This window comes from Ambystoma mexicanum, chromosome 2q, assembly GCF_040938575.1.
Source record: "Ambystoma mexicanum isolate Mex_15411 chromosome 2q, UKY_AmexF1_1, whole genome shotgun sequence".
NCBI lineage: Eukaryota > Metazoa > Chordata > Amphibia > Caudata > Ambystomatidae > Ambystoma > Ambystoma mexicanum.
The window spans coordinates 84,014,073-84,036,901 of NC_090924.1; the positions used below are offsets into that span (position 1 = coordinate 84,014,073).

At 43.5% G+C, this 22,829-nt stretch overlaps 1 protein-coding gene across 5 annotated transcripts in view; it reads right to left on the minus strand.

Annotated features, from left to right (window-relative positions):
- The window catches only part of ASB8 (ankyrin repeat and SOCS box containing 8), a 386,620-nt gene that overhangs the window by 100,545 nt on the left and 263,246 nt on the right, over positions 1–22,829 (minus strand). For 3 of the 5 annotated variants that reach the window (XM_069646911.1, XM_069646909.1, XM_069646910.1), the window contains exon 3: positions 14,637–14,801. The exons of the other annotated variants lie outside the window; for them this stretch is intronic. In XM_069646911.1, the coding sequence (XP_069503012.1) occupies positions 14,637–14,753 (117 nt within the window). In that variant the 5' untranslated portion in view covers positions 14,754–14,801. The remainder of the gene's footprint in view (positions 1–14,636; positions 14,802–22,829) is intronic. 5 annotated transcript variants of the gene reach the window in all.

Consider the following 22,829-nt stretch of genomic DNA (forward strand, 5'->3'; position numbering starts at 1 on the left):
TTGGCAGAAAGGACAAGTGGACTGGAGAGCGCAGTTAAGACTAACACGGACGCCAGTGCGAATAATACAAAGGAAGTGCATGTGCTGAAACAACAGGTGGTCAATCTCGAGAATCGGGTGGAAGATGCAGAAGGAAGGGCGAGAAGAAATAACATACGGGTGATCGGCCTACCGGAGGGGGAAGAAGGCCAGGACCCCACGAACTACGTGGAGAACATGGTCGTACAGGAGACAGGGGGCAGGCAAGCTGTCGCAGGGGTTCACGGTAGAGTGAGCGCATCGCGCCTTGATGAGGAAACCACAGCCTGGGGCTCCGCCGAGACCGATCATCGAAAGGATCTTGAATTACAGAGACAGAGGATGGTCATATTGAAGGGGTTGATAGAGAATAAAGAAATATGTATTGTGAATACGTATGCCCCTAACCAAAAAACAACGGCATACTTCAGAACTATGGGTGCGTGTGTGGGCAGTGCAGTGATTTGGTGTGGGGATTTCAATTGTGTAATAAACCCTAAGATAGACAGGTCGGATGATAGGGTTGATAGGCCCACCCCGGCGGCCAGAATATTGCAGACGCTGCTAGATGATTTCGGCCTGGTAGACGTTTGGAGAACAAATCATCCCAATGATAGACAATACTCACATTATTCGGGCCCGCAGCAGCTGCACACAAGACTCGAGTATGTCTTCGCCACTCCAGATGTGATGACAGAGAGCAATCATATAGAATATAAAGCGAGGGTCCTCTCGGATCACTCGCCCTTGGTCCTCGGATGGCAATATTGCCCCCCGAGAGCGCGGATTCCAACGTGGCGCATCCGTGCAGAGGCACTCAGGGATCCAATCTTTAGGGAGGACATAAGAGATGAGATTATTAACTATTTTGAGGTGAATACCAGTAGTGTTGACTCGGCGGGAACACTATGGGAGGCCTTTAAGGTGGTGATGCGGGGGGTTGCCATATCCAAGTCAAGGGGATTGCAGGGTGGAGTAATAGCTGACCTACAAAAAAAGCAGAGGAGGAATTAGAAAAAACACTGGGAAGAGGCAATGCATATAAGGAGATATTACTTAAATTACAGCAGCAGTGCGCGGAACTCTGGGAAAGGCTCTGCAATCTCAATTATTAAAAGTACACAGAGAGACAGCATGCAAGGGGTGATAAAACGGGCCGGCTTCTAGCCTGGTTGTACAAGAATGAAACCCCTAGACCCCCGATCAGGACTATAACTAGGGAGGATGGCGAGGAAGTGGATACTCAAGAAGGAGTCAACAAGGAATTTGCAGACTATTATAAGGCGCTATATGAGGATAGTGAAAGGAGCAGCCCAGAAGAGATAGCTGAAACACTAGAAGATATAGGAATGCCCAAGATAAGTGAAGAAGAGAGGGAAGAGCTGGATGCACCAATTACTTTGGAGGAATTGGAAGAGGTAGTGAAGCAGTTGCCCACTAGCAAAACACCAGGTGCAGACAGGTTCCCTAGTGAATTCTATAAAGTGTATAGGGTGGAAGTGCTCCCCTCTATGCTAGAAATGCTTAACGAAGCATTTAAGGTAGGACGGCTGCCGGAGTCGCTCAGAGAAGCGATTATAGTGCCGCTCCCCAAGCCCAATAAACCAGGGCATAGTTGTGGCTCCTATAGGCCCTTATCGATGCTGAGTCAGGACAGTAAGATATTGACAGCCGTCTTAGCAAACAGATTGCGGAGAGCAATTGGCAAATTAATTCATCCAGATCAAACGGGCTATGTCCCGAGTAGGAACATAACTCACAACCACAGGAGACTCCATCGGGTGGTTGAATGGGGGTGCAGCAGCGAAGGCGAAATGGCGATTGTGTCACTAGACGCAGTTAAAGCTTTCGACTCGGTTAAGTGGTCATGGCTTTTGGCGGCACTAGGGGGATATGGAGTTGGGCCGGGTTATATTAAATGAGCTAAGATGCTATAGAGTGAACCATTGGCCAGAGTTCGAACGGGATCAGTAATATCTGAGAGATGGCAACTTAGTAGAGGCACTAGGCAGGGGTGCCCCTGGTCCCCGATGCTTTACATTCTAGCCCTGGAGCCCCTAGCAATATACCTCAGGCAACAATATGATACGATAGATATTGAGGTAGGAGGAGAGCGACACTTAATATCCTTGTATGCAGATGATTTGTTACTCTATCTAAAATACCCGGAAGAAAATCTCCAATACATTTTGGAAGTGATGGAGAGGTATGCCAGGCTGTCCGGCATAGCGGTGAACCCCCAAAAATCTAGCATATTCTCGCTAGGTGGCTATGTGGGAACCCCTGTAGAAAGGTTGCCGGTGCTACAAATACCATGGGCGGCAAGTTCTTTCCGTTACCTTGGGATAGACGTGTACCACACGGCGGAAGAGGAACATAAGTGTAACACCGAGATAGCCATTGAGAAAATCAGGAAATGTATGAGGTTTTGGGAGAAGTTGCCCCTAGCAATGATGGGACGAGGAGCAATCCTTAAGATGGTGGTCCTACCTAGGCTTTTACATTACTTTAGTAATATGATACCCAAGAAGTTCTTTGTTAAGCTGAACAGTATGTGTAGAGACTTCCTGTGGCATGGCACCCGGAACAGAGTGGTGTTATGGAAGTTCCAGAACTTCTATGAAAAAGGTGGTATTAAACTACCTAATTTTGAGGCTTATTATGTAGTGGGTCAACTGCAATATGTGGCCAAGTGGCTCTCTGATGAAGAGACTCCTGAACATAGGTTGTTTGGCCAGAACTGTACTCCATTTTACTTAAGGGAAATTATCTGGTTGCCAGAGTCAGAAATGAAAGAGCACCCTTGGATGATGATATCTGGGTGGAAAATGTGGCGTAGAGCTTGCCGGATGATGGGAGACCCTGTCCCATGCTCCCCGCAGATACCGTTGGTTGCACTGGCGGGGGGGGGGTGAGCAGTTGAGGGTGATTATCAGGACCTACTGGGAATCAGTGGGGCTGGTCACGTTAGGGGACATTTGGCAAGAAGGGACCATAAGGGATTTTGGAGAACTTGGGGAAGCAGCGGGATTACATACAGGTCAAGATGTTACGTATCACAGAATGGTGCAGAAGATTCGGAAAACGTGGCCTGAAACAATTTTGACAGAGGAACCAGATGCTATTATTGGGGCAATATATGACATATCGAGGGGTGGGGGGCATGAGATCTTTACATTATATGAGATGGTGATGTCTAAGGTCGGGAAGGAATTGGTACATTTAAGATCGGAATGGGAAGCGGGAGCCCCTATAGAGGATGGGAAATGGGAACGTGCTTTGGGATACCACAAGAATGTGTCAAGAAATGCCAGATTGAAACAAATAGTTATATATAAACGCACAGGGCATACATGACCCCTCTGAGGATATCTAAGTTCAAAAACGTTGGGCGCCAGGCGTGACCTAAGTGCGACGAGGAGAACGCTGACATGATACACATGTTTTGGGCATGCCCGGTAATTGAATGCTTTTGGGGTGAAGTAGCACAGAAACTAGAGGAGAAAGGGGTCACGCTCGTCATAGATACAATCTGGGCCTGCTTGCTGGGTGGTTTCCCCAGATCACCGAAATTTAAACATGTCGGAAAAATTGAAAGATTTGGCATATGTGCTGGCCAAACGAAGGATAGCCATGAGGTGGAAGAAGTGTCACAAACCACGGGTGGAGGTGTGGTGGAAAGAATTACAGAAATGGGCGGAGGCTGAAACGATGGTATGGCAAGAGACGAGCAGCATGAGTGGGGAGGAGGAAATGGGTTCCCTGATGGCATGGAAATCATCGATAGCGGAAATGTTCGGAGTAGTATCGGATCCAACGGAATCCGAGGGCAGCGAAACTCTGCCACACGAAGCAGATACTGAATGCGAAGAACAAACAGGCTCATAAAGAGGGGTGGGATTGGGAGAGCAGTGACTAAAAACTAAATGTGTTTATTGGAATTGTTATAAATTGCACTGCAAGTTTGGTTTGTATTGTTGTTTGGTTTGAATAAAATTAATAAAGAAATTAAAAAATAAAAAAAATGGTGAACCTGCTAAAGCTTGCCTCCTGCTGCTGATCTGACGCCCAAGGAGCCTTCCCTACATCCCAGGTGTAACATATGTCTTCATTCTGAGCTTAAGGAGTTAATGAATCATATTATGATCCTGCAATCAAAGGTCACATCTTTATCACGATTATATTAGAGTAATCTAAAAAAGTGCCTCTTCCAACTATGTCGCAAACAGCAAGGGAAGCTGATGGGCATGCCTTTACAATAGGAACGAAGCCACAAAGTATAAACCAGAGGTTTCTACATATTGCACAGGATATTCTCGGGGGACTAACAAAACACAACCTCAAATCTAGTTTATATGTCCTGACGAAAAAAAGTTATAGACCATGTTCGATATTCAAAAAGGTTGCAACTTCCATCTGAGATGAGCAGAGCAAAATGTGTGGTTAAGTTAGTTGGCATAACCAAACTGAATCGCAACACAATGGAACACAAGGATTCTCTAATCAATACATTTCTGCTTTGGTTTAGACATGCATGTGGTTGCCTTTCTAGTCTTCATTCGGACATTGTAAGCGCATAGCGCTCTCCAGTCCACTAGACTCAAGCTAGGGCTGGGCGATATATATCGAGTTTTGGAGATTTGTCGATATGGTTTCAAAAGAAATATAGCATTAGACAATATCGTTAACATTGAGATATATGTATATGATAGTTCATTTATATAGTGCCTATAAACAATGCGTTCCAAAGCGCTTCAATGCAAGGGAGGGAACAAGGGAAAATAAAATAATAGTCTTACAGGCCATGAACAGTAAGGATGTGAAATTAACTATCGTACTCGGCCTGACGACATTTCAGATAACGCAAGAGCGAAGACATAGATAAGGAAGGGATTCCAGAAACAACTGCCCCTTCTCCTAAATGGCACAATAGGTTTGCCCAGAGGCTCTTTACCACCATTATGGACTTGATCATTGACGGTTGCAATGGGAGGTTTCTGACTATTGCCCAGCAAAATCAACTTTCTATACTCTCTCTAGTGTGTGTCATATTGACTAGATTTTCACAGTAAGGCTTTTATGGCATCAAGCTTTGATGTTTGCTGTTGACATGAGGCCGGGAAGTGACCATGACTGCCTGATCCTCATGTTGCAGTGTGGAGAAAATGTCCCCTAAAATGCAGGCTTAGACGCCATACTGTCTGTTAGGACAGTTTTTCAAATGTCCAACTAAGGGCTTCATAAAACGATACATCTGAGGCAGTAGATAAATCCACTCTTAGTAGGATGTACCACCTGAACATTAGGTAGCTTAGACAAAGCAGCCAGGCTCATTTTAGGAGGGAGAGAGGGTTGTAGCTTGTTAGAAAGAAATCGTAGCATACATGTGGTCCAAAGAAAGACTGAAACACTATGTATTGTAAAAATAAAGGATTCATTTAAATACAAGTAGGCCAAGATAAATATTGGGTAAATAAGTACTATAACATCACAATCATAAAAACCAACTAAATACCTATGGTATGAAGACCAAGGTATAACCTTATTTGGAGGAGCAAGGCGTCAAACTTAAGGTTATACATTCAGGATAGTAATATACTATTCTTGGAGAATAAGACCAGGTTAGATATACTTTTATAATACAATCAGTATTTCAAGGGTACTTGACCCTGGCAGTCATGCAGTGACACTCAGTTATGAAATCACTTAATAAACCAAACCAGTTACAAGTTTACCTTGCAACATGTGCAACTTTCTTCTTTCCTGAATGGATACAGTTACACCACCGGTATTACTTTTAAGAACACAGTTCAGAGTTAGTAAAGTAACTCATACTTTCTGGAGGGGCTTTAAGCTACTCTATGATAAGTATGAACACACTATAACTATTAGAATGCACCAAGCAATTCAGGGAAAGCAAAATGCAATTATGCTTTAAGAAAGACACAATTTATTTCTAGGTAAGTAATTGACCTATTGGTACATAACTAACTAATAGCCAATTACAACCAGTATAATTTTCTAAAAGTGTATAATACAGTTTCTAAGGTAAGTAAGAACTTTATTAAACTATTTTAGAATAGCACAAAAGCAATTCGGGGCAGCACAACCCAGGGTTACAAGTTTAGAGGAGGCGCAGATAATCAAGGGGAGTAAAACCTATATACTTTTAAGAGGGGCTAGCTGAAACTCAAAGACAGGTATTAACTTCCAGACGGTTTTAAATCTGTATAAAGCAGACCAGGGAAAGCAACCCCCTTTGACACACTTTAGAAATGACACAGTGTTATTCAAACCAGGCAAACCCTATTGGTAAGCTTTTACACTAATTCAGTTAAGAATAATAAAACAGTACCAATACGTATTACTTTTTAGAAGAGGGGAAACACCATTCAAAGCAACATATATACTTTTTAGAGAGACAATACAACTCAAAGGTAAGCATAAACTTAATGACACTTTGTAACTTCTTCTTTGTAACTTATTTCACCGAGATACAGTTAACACACTAACCTCTTTAGCACGTAGGTACTTTACAATTGTTATACTTTCAAGGCATAATCAATATCTTATAAAGTACTTCCTAGTCTATAGCATGAGTTTTCTCAGAGGCAGAAGAGGGACCGTAGTGATCTAGGTGCAAGCTGTAGGCAGGTCAGGATAAGGTTCAGTTGAAGGAAAGTCAAGGTTCCAGAGGATATCTTCTTAACCAAGTAGCAGTTTCAGAGTTAAAGTGTTCAGGGACTTCACAGAAGGCTCACTATATGCGTTCCAGCATTAGGCCAGGGTAAGTGGTATGGGTAAACTTACAACCACACAAATCACCCACTCAGCCTCACAGGATGCACACCAGGCTTAAGGTAATTATTACCCAAGCCCACACAGTACCATAGGAGCTTTGGGGTGGATGCCTTCAGGATGCAGCAGCACAGGATCCGGTCCCTGGATTTTTGGTCTGGAGATGAAAGAACTGGACACTAGATGGAAACTTGCAGCAGCAGTTGCCAGAGAAGGGTCCAATAAAGGTTTCTTCAAGGATTCTCACGACTCTGGATTTGGCACCTTTTTACAGCAGCCAGATGAATAACGAATATCGCCGGTCGGATTCTCTTCCCTCCCTCGGCCATGCACTCTGGTGAGCGGACTTTAGGGATTCAAATCTCGGCTCTGAAGATCCAACAAGAGTCCACCAAAGTTTCAGATGTATCCAGACTTCAGAAGACCATGCACTGCACTCAGTCTCGAGGTCCCAGGACATTGGTGATTTGCAGTCCAGCAAGATCGCAGCATGTCGTAGGATGGCTCAAAATACAGGTCTTCTTGAGACTAGTGTATTTCAGCCTCTGAGTAGAGTCATCGCATTCGGGACCCCAACGTCGATTGGAAGGAAGGGTTTCATCAGGCTCTGGCTACACAGCAGGCTCTCCGGTAACTGGAAATCACTACAGAGGTATTTTCTTTGTCTTACTCTTCGGATTCAGGTCCAGGTTCAGAGTATTTATAAGGAACTACAGCACAACTTCTGCAAGCACTTCCTGCAGTTTACAGAAAGGGGCAGTCTGGCTGTCCAATCAGGACAGCCAGCCCCCCCCCCCCCCCCTCCATTGGGACTTGGTTCCTTTCAGGCAAGGTGAAAGACAAAGGACGGCAGAGTTTTGGACTCCTCCCTCGCTTCCTGCCTTCTCAGACACTCTGGAGCCTAGGCATGGAATACAAAGGATTCCCGTCAAATGCTAAACTTCTGCGGAAGTCGTTCCCGCATAGAATGGCAGGGGATGACCTCAGAAACAACAAGCAAACGCGAAATGGATTAAAAAGAAGGAGCCCACCATTCTAGCAGAATGGTGACCCTTCTGTACATTACCGAGGCTGATTTAACAGCCTGCAAGTAATAAGACTAAAAAGTCACTAAGGTAAAACCACTGCCAGCAGCCATTCAAGTAAACTTGCAATTGTAAGAAAAATGGTACCTGCTAAGTAAGAAAGGGGATACATTGTATCTCCCCAGCATTCCACATTAGGTGGGGTGTGCTGGCTCACTTAAATCAATGTAAATGGGATGTGAATCCCACTTAACTTCTTAGGAACAGTAGTTCACCCCAGAAATAATATGAGAATTAAAAGGAAACCACTGCATTTAAAATGCTGTGTGCTGCCATAGTACATTACAGTCAATCCAAAGTTACAGGAAACTATAACTCCAATCATACACTATGGAGAGACATAAAAAGGTCACCCATAAAAAGAGTAAAAGACTAGGTGAGATCGAAAAAAGATTCCCACTCACCTGGGGACAAGGAGAAATAATCCCCAGGACCAAGCAAAAAGTTATGCCGTTGATACAGATCAGCAAGATTTATCACAAATATGAAAACCTTAGCTAACACTGCCCGTCAAAACAACTTGTGCAGTGCATGGTCCCAGCTTGTTCAAAGGAATGGTGTTGTGCACATGTATTAAATGTTGAGACCAGTGCTTTGAAATGTGTTTTCTTGCAGGAGTGATATTGATATTGATTCTTTTTTTAAGCTGGTTGAGTTTAAACCTACATGTGAGTAAGTATAGGTTAGCTGGTAAATTTTTGCATAATGCACCGAATGTGTGATATGACAAGGTATGTCTCAGGATTACGAAGTTGCTACTCGAGGCTGTTAAAGATACGACCTTCTGTAATCCCCCAAAGAGTGCAAGCCCTTGAGAAACAGTATAAATACATCACAAACTAAACAAAAGGGAATTGCAAAATAGGCTATGGCACAACCTCGAGGTTCCGGCACTTAAAGACCAACATCATTTCAGACTTATAATAAGTGGATAATTGCTATGTAGAGAACCTATAGTTCACAGTGATGTTGATGGGGATAGTTGGTTCAGTTACTTTGAGTCTTTCTAAAGTTTCATGCCCCAGTGAGCCTTCACAGAAGGAGACTTCTATCCCAGATATGGAAGAAGATACCTTGGTTTTCACAATGAAGAGGTGAAGCCTGCTATCATTACTCAAAAATGTTGGAAGGCCCTAGGTACGGATAGATTACCAGTGGATGTATTTAAGGAGGAATTGAGCATGTGGGCCCCCTTCTCAACAGCACTTTTTAACAACTTGAACATGCACTTGTATACTGGCCTGATCCAGCACTGAGATCATCCCAATACTTATGAAAGGAGATCATGGCTGCCCAAGTAATTTTTGACCCATTGATAGCACAGCGATAATCTATTGGCAAATTGGACAAATAGCATTTGCTGTCCCATTAGCAGGATGGGTTTAGAACTGGTGTAAATTGCATTGGCCAAGCATTTCAGTTTTATATGTTCATTCAAAAACATGTTTGCCTATTAAAAACAGACTTGGTCTGTTTCATTGGTCTCGAAACCGATAGGAGGTAAACAACATGTTAAAGTTCCCCACAGGTATTCTTTGCTCGATTAAGGATTGAATGTGAATACCACCAACAAGGTGCGTTTTGGACCAGGAGGTGAGACCACCCGTGCCATCCAGCTGAATAAGGACAGACAGTGGTGCATGCTAGCCCCCTGCTATTTCTGCTTTTTTTATAAACAATGTAGCGGAGGAGATCTTAAAGATAGAAGCAGTCACTTCATTGCTAGATGGGGATACAGTGGTGCTGCTATCGTTTGCAGACAATGCAGTAATTATATCAAAGACCAACCAAGGTTTACAGCAAAGGCTTCATTGCTTTAATTCATTCTGCGTTAGGAAAAGCTAGACTAATATTTTTGCGAACACAAAGTGCATGACACTTAGGAGGGCAAAAATAGGAATTCCAAGAGTTCACACTATAATTCGCTCAGGTTTTTCACAGAATGGACAATGGAAGTAACAGGTAAGAAAAAGCGTTTTGGCATTAGCAAAGAGTTGTGGTGGCATTATAAAATGTTAAAAGCACAATGGCAATAGGGTGGTGGCACCATTACTCAAACTGCATAATTGTAAAACCATGATATCAGCCTGAATAGGGAGAGTTATGGAGCCAGGATACTCAATCTTGTTTGAAGAATTGACTGCATATAACAAACCTCTCTTCTATTGGTTAAAAGAATGTGCCCCCAGCACCGCTAGACCAAATTTATGGATTTTATCTTAGATGTCCTATGCATACATGGAGCTAAGGCTTTACGAAGGTTCAGGCACATTTCCACCAATCAGAGGTTGTTGGGGATGGAAAACATCTTAAGTCCCTGCTACTACTATATGGCCACTAACTAAATGCAATTTTAAAAATCAGGTGGCTTCTAAAATAATGGAGATCAACATAGATCTTTGCTTAACCCATATGAAGGGTTTTTTCTATGTGGTTTATAAACCCAATTTAGGATTGAAAGATTACCGCTCAGCTGTAGATCCATACAAAAGGTTTCTAAGTGGAGGGGGAGGGGTAGTCATTACGAAAATGAGATTGGGCATTCTACCTGTTGCATCATTTACAGCTAAACGGACTGCGAGCAATGTTCCCTCTAAGCTGTGCGCATTTGCGCTTGCCCAACTACCTTCTGGGCGCCACTCAGAAGAATTTTAGCAGTGCAAACAGACAATTCCCACCTCTTCAAAAAATTTAATAATGCACAAGGCACAGCAGATACCGAATATTTGTTTCTCTCAAAATGAAGCTAAATTATTTGAACTAGTATTGATATTCTAGTCTAGCTCATTTACATTGCCCTACTATGCAAGCTTGACCTTAAAAGCCCCCAAATCCTAAAAGTAGAATACATCCACAATGCGTTAAAAACTAATATGAAAAAGTTACTGCATGAACAGAAGATATAATTAAGAGATGTCTGCACACATTAAGCAAATTATCTCCCCTCCCTACCCATGACTCTTATACCTGACACTACCACACTTATACCTTACGACTCGAACTTCCGCCGCAGGCCTCATTCAGATATATTACCAGACAACCTTGACACTGCCTACCTTGGCTCTACAAAAGGTTACCAGACTTGTACCTACAACGACTTGATTTATGTTTCTAATGTGAATGAGGTTTAAGCACATGAATTTCTGTTACTCATGGCGCCGTAGCAAAAGCGTCACCCAGACTACGCAGCCGAACTGTCAGCTCAAATTTCAGATATTGATTGAAAGTACCCAGGCTACTTGAATGTGTAACCTCATCCCATGATTCCTATTCTTTCTACATGTGTCACACAAGCACTTTGAAGTGCCTCCCCCCTTGCAAGATAATGCATTCTAAAACTCAAATATACATTTGCCCTCAAAGCATTTTTTGTAGGCAAATATGTCTACTTTATAAGCAGAGAGATTGCAATATCATTTACCTGGCCTGCAAGGGATAATGGGTATGGATTATGCCTGACAATATTCGTATATGGCATTAGGGCAATGGATATACAGATTACTAGAATGATTTTCACACAATCTGCCACCTTTCCAAGTTTTCAAAGTTCCGTGGGGTATAGACCTTAGATTATATGCTAACTGGCTACTATGCAAAAATAGTTTTACTGAGCATTTTTATAATCCTACCCAACAAATTAAAGCTGGGGTATTTGGCAAACATGCTAGAATACACTTCATAGTAATTGTGCGCTTACAGATTCATGACTTTTTCTTAAACTGCATAGTATATCATGGTGAGCATCCCCATGTATCTTGTCAAACTGATAAAAGCAAATTTACTAAGAGGAGTCCCTAGTTAAAGAAGAAAGCACTCAATCTGTTGTAACTATGAACATTGCTGCTATTGACTTAAAAGGCAAATATATATGATTTTCTTCACCAGTTGAAACCTCAGTAAGACTCGTGGAATTGTGTCTAGGCTGTGGTGAGAAATGGTGTGCAAAACTGTAAGCTGTATTATGTATCCTGTCATATCACAGGGTTACAAGGAGAGCGCCGATATGTTACTCCCTACTACAAATCAAATGATTTTTCAGGGTGTAAGAAAGTAAATAGCTTTACCAGTAGGGATATTTCATGTTTATTAAAATATGTTCTGACCCCTTAAAATTCCTCTGAGATTGGGCAGTAGCATTATTTGCATTTCTACCAATGCCACTGGTCTGCGGGTCATGGATAAAAAAGAAAATATCAGTGGAACTTTCTGGGTAAAAGCAGGGGTAGGTTTCTATGTGTTCATGGTTTCCCATTTTTGTTGGGCACATTTTCCTGTTTTAGGGAGTAACACAGGATTGTGTATATGCCTCTTAGCTGTAAGGCTGATTTTGAGAAAATGTCACAACTCACAGGACCACGTAATGTGGATAGCAAGGCAGAGGCCCAAGAATTCTGATCATCATATTCTCTGGTGCGTTATTCAAATGCAATTATCGTCCTTACACACATTTTGAGGCATGTTCTCCTGGCCGTTTAATTACTTAAAGTGGCACACACATTCCTATTTGCATGTTTTCTGACACATTCCTTTTAGTTGCCATTATTTCATTTAAAAAAAATGTTATCCTGTATACATTTTTTGACAGCCACATCAGTGACCAGTGATATTTGCTTTTTTGTAATAAACATGAGTATTTCTTTCAAATGGTTTTACACACTGTCTGCATTGTCTCTAAGCAGCATTGTCAACAAATGAATAGCCACAACTAAACATATTGTTTATCCCGACCATAGAAAGCTTTTTTGTGCATACACATTTCTTTCTCTGCACATGAGTAATTTTGGAAAGGAACTATGGCATATCTTGAAGGCTTGGACTGGTTGATGAGCTTTCTTTATAATCACATAAAATATTTGGGGTTTTTTAAGCGTATATGTTTGGAAAAGTGTTTCAATATGCACCTTTTGCACTGACTTGTAAAGAATTGCAGCGGTTGCGAAGGAGAAATTCTGTTCCAAGCTCTTTGGAGATGATAGCTCACCAGCTACGCATGCTCACAAAGTAACATGCCTCGGAAATTAGTTGCACACATGGAAAATAAGTTGCGCATGAAAGCTAAGCATATACGCACTTAAGGAAAAATAATTAGAGGGAAAATTGACTGCGAGTGCGATTTGTCCTGTCCGTGACCTCAAGTGAGCAGTGGCTTCTACCAGTTGTACCCTCTAGTCCCATAAACTCGTGCCATGAAGAGATGATGGTTATACATTCAGTGGCTATTGATTTCATAAGTATGCCAGTAGCATCTTTTTTAAAGCTAGCTTTAATAATAAAAACTAATTATGTAAAAACAGTGCAATGGCCCGAAGTATGAATGCAAAGTTTGGTTATTTGTTCAGTTTCAAATAGATTCATCTTTTTTAATGTATTTTGTATGAAGTGAATTTTAGTAATGTATTCATTTGTTTTATGAAACGTTGTTTTTCGAAATAAACAAAAGTGAGGATGATGATATTTCAGCAGCACAGATATATATTGTCTGAACACCACTAAAACGGATTTAATTTTGATTTCCTATCAGGGCCGACCTTCGTTCTGGCAGCGCCCGCGGAGATACAAAATTTGGCACCTCACCCTCGCCCCCCACCCCCATCAAGGCGGTTGGGGTGTCAAATTTGTGGTTGGGCTGCCACAACAGCACAGACAGCCTTTCAAAGGCTGCCCCATGCTGGTGTAGCAGCAGCGTTCTAGTGAAATCTAAAGTGCTTCGATCCCATGGAATAGAGCGCTGCTGTGACACTAGCACGCAGCAGGCTTTGAAAGGATACCCCACTGCTGGTCTAGCAGCGGCGGCCTAATAACCTTGCCTCCAGTGCTGGAGCGCCCGGCGCCAGCACAGGAGGGAAGCGCTTTTCATTTCAATAGTGCGCCTTCACCACGCCAATATGGGGGAGCCCTTGAGAGACTCCCCCGAGCTAGCGTGGCAGCGGCGCAAATATGGTGGCCCGGGCAAACGCCCAGGTCTCGCATGCCTAAAGCCGGCCTTGTTTCCTGTAGTTACGATATTTACTAGTATAGGAAACCAATAGAGTATATCTCTAAGCACACTCCTTAAATCTTGTACCAATTCTTTTGAACCAGGATTTGACATTGGTATTTTTTCATATAAGGGACATAGTAGCAAAAAGGATTCTGATGTATGTCGTGTGTTATGGATTAAACGTGTTGATAGCATTCAGCCAGACCAAGGTCAGGCAGGTGTAACCCATCCAGTTTGTACCCTTTGCATTCTGGCAGTGGTACACTTACATGCAACACCTAAAAAAATGTGCATAAAACACGAAATTCATTACACATTCAAACGTTTTGGTGTGATTTTTTCAGTGAGGAATAGTAATTGCGATCTAATCTTTGTTTTTACTTGTTCGCCACTTAATTCTCCTTCAGTTGCAAAAGTTAGTATTAAGCGATCGTTTAGACTGGTTTGTGAAGTTATTTTCCTAGTAATGTGTCCCTGTAAACTTGTTTTTAATCTAATTCAAATTCTCTACTTTGTGTTTAAAGAAATGATTTTGAAGTGGTAAAATATTGTGTAAAATAACTGTTTACGTCAGTGAAGTGATGAGTTTGTCTAGATAGATTTGTCCTGTAGAAAGCCTGGAATTCTGATTCCAAAGGGAATAATCTCTTGTAATTTTCGATTTGCAACAAACCATGACAAGAATGTCAGTGCTCCAGACATTAAATACACTTTACTTCCTGAAAAACCTTGTCAGGATAAGGCTAGTGTCCTACCCGTCTGATGAGGTCGTCGACATTGTCGTGTGGAAAGGATCTGATGGCAGCAATGGTGCGAATAAGTCGCTCCGACAAAGAGTATTTGCTCTGTATACTCTGCATGACGTACCACATGCTGTTGTTGAACACAATTTAGAAGTCACAGTGCCAACGGCAGCTCACCTGGAGAGCAAAAGACCAACACAGTAGGTTAGCATAAAAAAAGAACAGATTTTATTTTAAAGCCAAAAACACAAGTACATCTATTGCCCAGAGATGCTGAGCGCTGTGAAGTATCTAAATACAAATTATGGTAGGGTTTCCAGAGAGTGACGGGGTGATGTAACTCTTCATGCTAAAACAACTTTTATTTTATTTTGTTAGGGAAAAGATTCACTCTGACTCGAAACAAAGAAATATGGCCCCAGACTTTCTACTTATTAATTAATTATCTACATAACTGTTTTGGATCTTGGGTAAAATCACACATTGAAGACAGTATGTCAAATAAAATTAAATTACACACCACTTGATAGAAAATAGCATTCAAAATACCATCGTGAAACAAGCAGCCGACTGATGCCAATTACAGCATTAAATGGATGAAACGCCCAAAGCCCCACTCTTTCTTCAATATGTCCAAGTCATCCTGAAAATAGCAGATGGTCCCTGGAAGGTATGCACTGCAAACCCGTAAGTCATGATGCTCCACACACTTATTACATGACATGTGAAGACCCCTGTGACCCATTTGTGCGACTGCTCGAGCCAACCACAGCCATAACCACACGGATAATGGACAAACCGTCTGACAAAACTGCTTTAGAAAAGTCTGTACCACATCATTAACTTCCCACTATGGTGGCCAGATCCAAATTTAGAAGGTACGTCATGCACACAGCAATTACGAGTAGGACATCATCAGCTACAGTAACAAGAGTAACAGGTGGTCCTTAACAGAGATAAAGCGTTTATATGTAATACTCAGTATATCTAATTTATAAATTCAAGACTTGGGAGGAATGGAAATATACACTTTCTTTGTAAGGTGGTCAAGGATTTTCAGTGTCCAAGTTGGCAAAAACCAATGTGGGATTTGAACTAATATGAAATATGGCCATTACCAACCAGAGCTGCATTTGCGAAAACTCAATGCAGGAGACGGCACACCGCTTTTTAACACCATGCGTGAATGTAATTGTGCTGTGAATGAAGCCGCTGTCCTTTTATCACGCAAAACATGGAGTTTATCCTACAACATTACAGATTCAGTTCACCGAATGCTAGGATATATATCACGCACCAGTAAGGGGGAAGCGCTGGTCATTGGGCCAGATTTTCCTGAATTTGGGATCCAGCAAAAAAGTTCTCCTCGGATCTCAGATCCGGAAAATGAACTTGTGTCTTATTATGTAAATCGATCTGTTTTTGATGCAGACAATAGGGTTCGAACTCGGGTCATCAGGACCAAAGCTGAGTGACTTGCCCACAATACTACAGGAAGGTGTGGTGAGAACACTTGGGAATATTCCTGTCAGGACTCTACTATGCAGAAAATATTCAATTACAGAGTTGTATATTTAAAAGATGTGCACCTTTTCTAATTTGCTTGCAACATTATAGGGAACAGTCCTCCATCCTTTAATAATGTATTAATTAATCTCCTGAAATGTAAAGGTTTATTTAATGGAGGCGGGTGGGTTGAGAAAAATCTCCCGAGTTCCCCCTCCCACTAACTTCCAAACCCTGCCTGCCTAATTCCTTCCAGACACACCCCGATCCGCCCGTGGCTGGTGCGATCCCACTATTAAAAATGTCCGCATCCAGCACTGGAAGTAGGAGGGGGGTCACGAGGCGCTCGTCAACCGGCTGCCTTTCCGGATAGCTCCTCTGACAGCTTAGGAAATTCAGGTTTTATTCGCATTTACTGGTAAAAATAGGAAACGCATGTTTTTAACAGAAAGGATCTATGTGATTATTGCGACCCAGTTTATTGCACCGGCTGAACAGGCTGACTTTTTTTCGACCCCTTTTTCACAAGACTATACTCCCTCCAACATTAATTATTTACTTTACCCCATCCCCCACATATATATTCTGAGAAATGGGGTTAAAAAAAAAAATAAAGTCTGCATTTTCGGGCGGCTTAGTTAACCCGGCATATTCATTGCATGATTCGAACAGAAATACTTGGGTGCTTTAAAACATAAGGATGTTTTGAGGTCCAACATGGGTCCTTCCTATCATCTATCTTCCTCTCTACCTGTGGTGTTCCCCAGGGGTCTAACCTCTTGCCCTGGCTTTTCAACCAATACCTGGCAACTCTGGCCCACTGCATTGCCATTTTCTGCTCAAAATTTCCAGTGCTATGCTGACTACACAACTCATTTTCAGGCTGCCCTCTGCCACCTCCTCTCCCTCTCCGATTGCCTAACTGCCATTCTAGATTGGTGTGCCACCAATGATCTTTGCCTGAATGCCAGCAAGACAGAGATCCTCCTCATCGGCACACCTTCACCATCCTTTCCCTTCACTCTCTGGGGAGCCTCCATTGGCCCCCCTCCCAAACCCCACCTGCGAGGCTAAGAACCTCAGGGTCAACTTTGACTCCACACTTTCCTTCTCAGCCCACATTGATGTCTCTAAAAAGTCAAACTTCCTACTGCACCTCCTCAGAGGTACTCTGCCTTTCCTCTCTTTCCCCCAGAAGCTCACTGTCTCACAAGCTCTGGTTCTCTCTAGGTTGGACTATTTGAACAGCCTCTTTCTAAATCTATCTGCCTCTACTCTACGCCCTCTGCAACTAACCCAGAACAGGACTGCAAGACTTGTCCTTGGCCTCAAGCCCTGGGACCGTATCTCTCCAGCTCTGAAATCTCTCCATTGGCTCCCAGTGGATGCAAGTATTAAAATTCAAATCCCTCTGCATTGTCCTCAAGGCATTCTGGGGCCTGGTTCCAAAATACCTCCAGCTATCCCTCCGCAAATACCTCCGCTCTCAAGCCCTTCGCTCCTCTACCTCCAACTCCATCAGGGTCAGTTGTTTTTCCAAGAAACGAGCTGGGGGTAGATCTCTGTGTTCGGTTGGGGTCTCCCTCTGGAACAGCCTCCCTGCCACTCTAAAACTTGAGAACCATCTCTGGTTCCGGAAGGACCTCAAGACCTTCCTCTTTGCTTCTACCTTCGCCCCCCCTCTCCCCTGCTGATATGTTCTCTCTTGGCACCATGCACCTGGCCACCCTCTGTCCTCCGGGCCCAGGCACCTGCTCACCCTGCCAGCCTCCCGCACTGCCTCCGGGCCACCCAGTGCACTGGTGTCTGTGCCTGTACACATACAGTTCCCCCTCCCCCATTTTTTTCTTGCTGCACTTATCTGACCTACCCTGTCTGCTCCCTTAAACCCAGCACTTGCCACTTGCTGGCTGCACTACCACTGTTTGTTGCCTTTATTATTTATTTATTATTATTTAACTGTTTCTCCTTTTCTCTGCACTTTCCACTTCTCCCACTTCCATACACTTTTCCTCTCTCCCTCTCCCATGCACTTGCGCCTTCTCAATGTCACTGGGTCTAGCAAGATCATTGTTTTCTTCTCCCCTGATCCCCTCCCTTGCCTTGTCGTGCTCTGAAACACTTGTGTACAAGCGCAATAGAAATAAAATATCAATATCAATAAAAGGGATCGATAGTCAGTGGAAGCTGATGCGGTATGAGATGAACAATACAAGATTAACATATGGAAGGAGACTTGGGGGCAGCATAGATGGACCCAGCCAGGGAGGAGGGGCTCACAGCACACAGAACAGTTAGGGGTTAGTCACTTACTGATCGAGGCAGGCTGGGCAGGAGTCCTAGCAAACTTTGAGGAAAGGGTGAGCATGGCAACAGGTATGTCCTTTTCCATGTGACCTTCACCAGGGCGCACGGGCGAGGATGTCATGTACCAGCATTTAAGTGGAAGAGTGAGGGCTAGCCAAGTGAGACGAAAAGCAGCCGATCCCCCAACCTCGGCTACATGGCCACCATGTTGAAAGAGTGGTGGCTGGTACCAAGCATCAGCATTCTCAGCTGCTGATGGCACAGGCTGGCAGTTGGCATGCAGAGCAAGATGGTGAAATGCCAACAGGCGTGAAGGCAACAAGGATATTCACATTGTTGGTTAGTACATCTTCCCAGCATTGTCCTGTATTTGCGTGCGTTTCGTCTGCTGTACATGCTATGACGGGTGCCTCATCCAATGATATAACCTTTGCCTGAAAGAGAAGCTGTGGTGTGTATTCACTATAGATATGGTGCAACATGTAGCTGGTCAGTCATCTGCTGTTTCCCTCAGAGTCATACGCCACTGCTATTGCCCACAGACGTAGGTCAAAATCATGTTGAGAGTAATTAAGAACGTCCATTGTCAAGTGGAAGGCCAAGCGTCCCCTTTTGCTTTGGCCAGTCCTCACTGTTAATTGTGCTGTTCAGCGAGCTGGGCTACGTTGTTCAGCAAGACCGACTCAATGGCACGCGCATGTTGTGGAAGGGAACATTTCTTACCATGCCAACTAAACTCCACACTTGCACTCTTTAAGCGCACACTACCAACACAAAAAAAATACTGACACCACATAGATGGTCATAAATACTCCACAATGTCCCTCTAGTATGTCCATGCTTGTCTAACTCCTCCTTCCAACAATACAGCTGACCAATTTTGGAGTAACTGCCGCCTGGATTTAGGGATGGAAGGTTGGCATTCGTAATGGAAACAGCTATGAGCAATGCAGCTACTATGGAGAGTAACATTTCCCATCCCTACCACCAAATTCATTCGTTTTGACAATGGTTAGTAGTAGATTATCGAGCATAAAAGGAAGAATATGTATGTATGGATCTATAAGGTTTTATAAATAGGGAACCTAGACAGCGATCAATAGAGCACTGGACACAGCGCGAGGGCGGGGGAGAAGAGGAAGGAAGGACCGAAAGTAAGGAGTTCAAAGTGCCCAGGTAGCAGTGCGTGGACGGGGAGTGATGATAGCAATGTATTTTCTGTTATTTTTTGGAGCAAGGAGGCTATTTCCATGTGGGATGGGATGTTTTGCCACGGTCTCAATGCATAGCTTGATAAGCACTGTTTCCTGTTCTTTTTGTTGTTGCACTCTCATTTCGAGTCTTGAGCTGTTTGGCTTCCTGTATTGCATTGGTCTCCCAAAACGGTGAGTTGTTCAGCCTAACTGGCTCAGGTGTTGGTTTTCATAGCCTTGCAAGGAATCCAGCAAGTCTTGAGGGTTATACAGGCCAGGACTGAAAGCCAGTGAAGCACCTAAAGGGTGGAGTAATATGGTCGTATTTCTTAGATCTTACCATCAATCTGGTTATTTTCTGTAAGATGCTTTTGAGTGGGATCGGAGAAAGCGGGCAGCACACCAGATAGGGGAGTTGGCACAATCCTGGTAGAGAACTAGTGTTTGAACGAAATTTCTGAAATCTCATTCGGTCATGAGGGAAATGATTTTCAGGAAGAGAAAAAATTGGTACCGTTCGATATGGGTTTTCTAGGCAATGCAGTTCTTAAATGAGAGGCCGTGGTCTATGAAGAATGGAAGTAACTTGGGTTTAAAGACGAGCTTTGATGGGACTTAGGTGCCTGAGCAAGGTGTAGTTTTGGGTTGGTCCTGTGCTTTTGCAGAGGAGGATGAATTTTCACTTCATCACGTTCAATGATGGGGAGACTAGCATTAGGTCAAAGCAGTGTTTGAATGTGTAGATGTGACCGACTGAAGTGAAGATCGGGTACATTGTGTGTCATCAGCGTGTTGGTGGGTCTTGGGAACATGGAGTTCCACTAATTGCTCCATGTAAACCTGAAGTTGGTGGGAGTGATGAGGCAGGTGAGTGAGGGTTGCGTGGACCCTTGAGGCACTTTTTTTCTGAACCAAAGTGCCATCTGGATGAGCTTGTATTGGTTGGATGAGTAGAAGGAGATTGCTTGCAGCGTCGTGTTTTTGTATACCAGGGTTTTGTGGTCAACAAGTGTGGAAGGTGGTTGCGATATCAAGCAAGGGCAGAAGAGAGAGCACCGTTGTCCATGATAGCAAAATCAATCACTTGGGCAATTGTCACTGTGCCGCTGCATCCTTTTCCAAGGGCAGATTCATAATTATTTAAGCATAAACAGTAACTGCGTTCTTGAGTGTATTTCAGAAGACCATCAGGTGAGTAGTTAGCAAATTTGTACCTGCCGGTTGTGGGTCCCTTCTGCTATTGAGAAAAGGCCATCAGTGCATGTTTGTTGAGGATTTCATGATGGAGGCTAGAAGGTTGTCATTCTCATAGGTTGGGTCCTTGACGGTAGTGAGCATGCTGGGCCTTGAATACGAGTACCTTGAAAGCAGTAACAGAGGCATTGTGGGGTTTGATGGGAAAATGGCTGGGGCGGTAGTCACCTGGTTGAAGTTATCAATGTGGCATCTGATTTTGTTCATTTTAGCCATACGGAAACGGTTGATAGTGTTGCATTTGTCAGTGGAGTGTACTATTGACAGTTCTGGTAGTATTTTGATGCAATGTTTGACTGCTTTACAGAGGGCTCTGTTTTTATTTCCTGTTTATTTTATGGTTTCCCAAGCACGTTGAGGTCAGGCGTGAGGGCGATATTGAGGAGGTCCAGGGGTGCAGTTGTAGATGGGTGGAGTAGTGTTGCTTGAGTGGGTTAATGGGCAAAGTTCTTTACTGAGCAGCACATCTTGGTAGGTCCAGGTTGGCTGTGGTGGTTGGATGTCTGGTGCATGCCTATAGGTATGGTTGAGTGATGTCCCGGGCCAGTGGTGGGGGGCTTGATGGGAGTTGTTGCAGAGAATATCTGGCAGACAGTGTTGCCTTTTCTGTGAACAAGTTTGGTACATATGGTTTGCTATTCACGGTGTTCAGTAGGTCGAGGAGTTCTCCAGTTTTCTTGGTGTGGAATTCCAGGATGGTGGCAATGCATAAGAAAGATGTTGCAGTGACTTACTGCTCAGGTAACAATGAAGTTCACAAATTCCTCAGGAAAGTGTTTCTTGGTTCGCAGTGGTTAGTAGATATGGTTTAAGTTTGCAATCTATATGGGCATCATTGGGAGATGGTATTCAAGGGTTCCCTGGGCGTGACGGTCCATGATTGTGGAGAGTGTAAGGCCTTGATGTCTTGTGGCAGGGAATCCTTCGGCCTTTTTGCGCTGTCAGTCCTTTGAAAGAAATAAACTGTTGTGATAAAGAAGTCAAACACTTGTTTGTAGAGTGGTGAGCCATGTCTGAGATGTATACTACATCTAGGTCGTGTGTATAGATGAGGTCACTGATGTCTGTTCCACCGAGTACTTCACACGGTGTGCTGCTGATCACCATGATCAGTGTGTTGGCAGGGTGAAGAGTGATTTGTGTCAAGTGTGATGCGTTTGTGATTGCTACAGTTGATGGTGCTTGTGAGCTGAGGGCAAGAGCGGTGTTAATGCACTTGGACGCTGGTGAGGATTGTGGTTGGGGAGTGTGCGCCAATGATGTTCGGCTTGCACAGAAGGAGCAGCGTTTTCACCTCGCGATCCTTTCTCGGCCCCACCTGCGTCGTCTACAGTGGTCACCCAGGTCATCTGCCATCCACCCCTGTTCTCTGGCCACTCGGAAGATGAACGTTCTGGGTGTCGTACAGAAAAGAAGAATGCAAAGGCGTGGCATTCATCAAATGGCCCACTCGGCTGGACAGCTGAGTGCAGGCACTCAGGTCACTTAAATCATAATTTACTGCAACCCATGTAACTTCAACACCAACATGCAACTAATGTGCTGCACCGTAATCTTAAACTACAGCACCCCCGGCAATGTAAGCACTGCAACACACAGAGTGCTGTAGATTTACTTGAATCTAGAGATCCCAGCCGCACCTGCTTCTCCAGAACTTGCAACAGAACGAGCACAGCCAATGCTACCATGTTTAGAAGTGTGGCAACTGTTCCTTAGTGTCATGTCAGTACATGTGCTGTTCATTTAAAACCTTTTCAGCCCTGTGTGAAAGTTTGACTACGGTCCCTTAATAAAAAATAAAAAAAAGAAGATTGACCTGTGGAGAAGCGCTGGCTCTGAAACTTTAACTTAAACCCTGTATTGAAATGCTGCTACTGTGACTTCAAAAACCACTGCAGCTATTTTGAGTAGTACAGTTGAAATCACTTGAAAATGCACGCTGCAG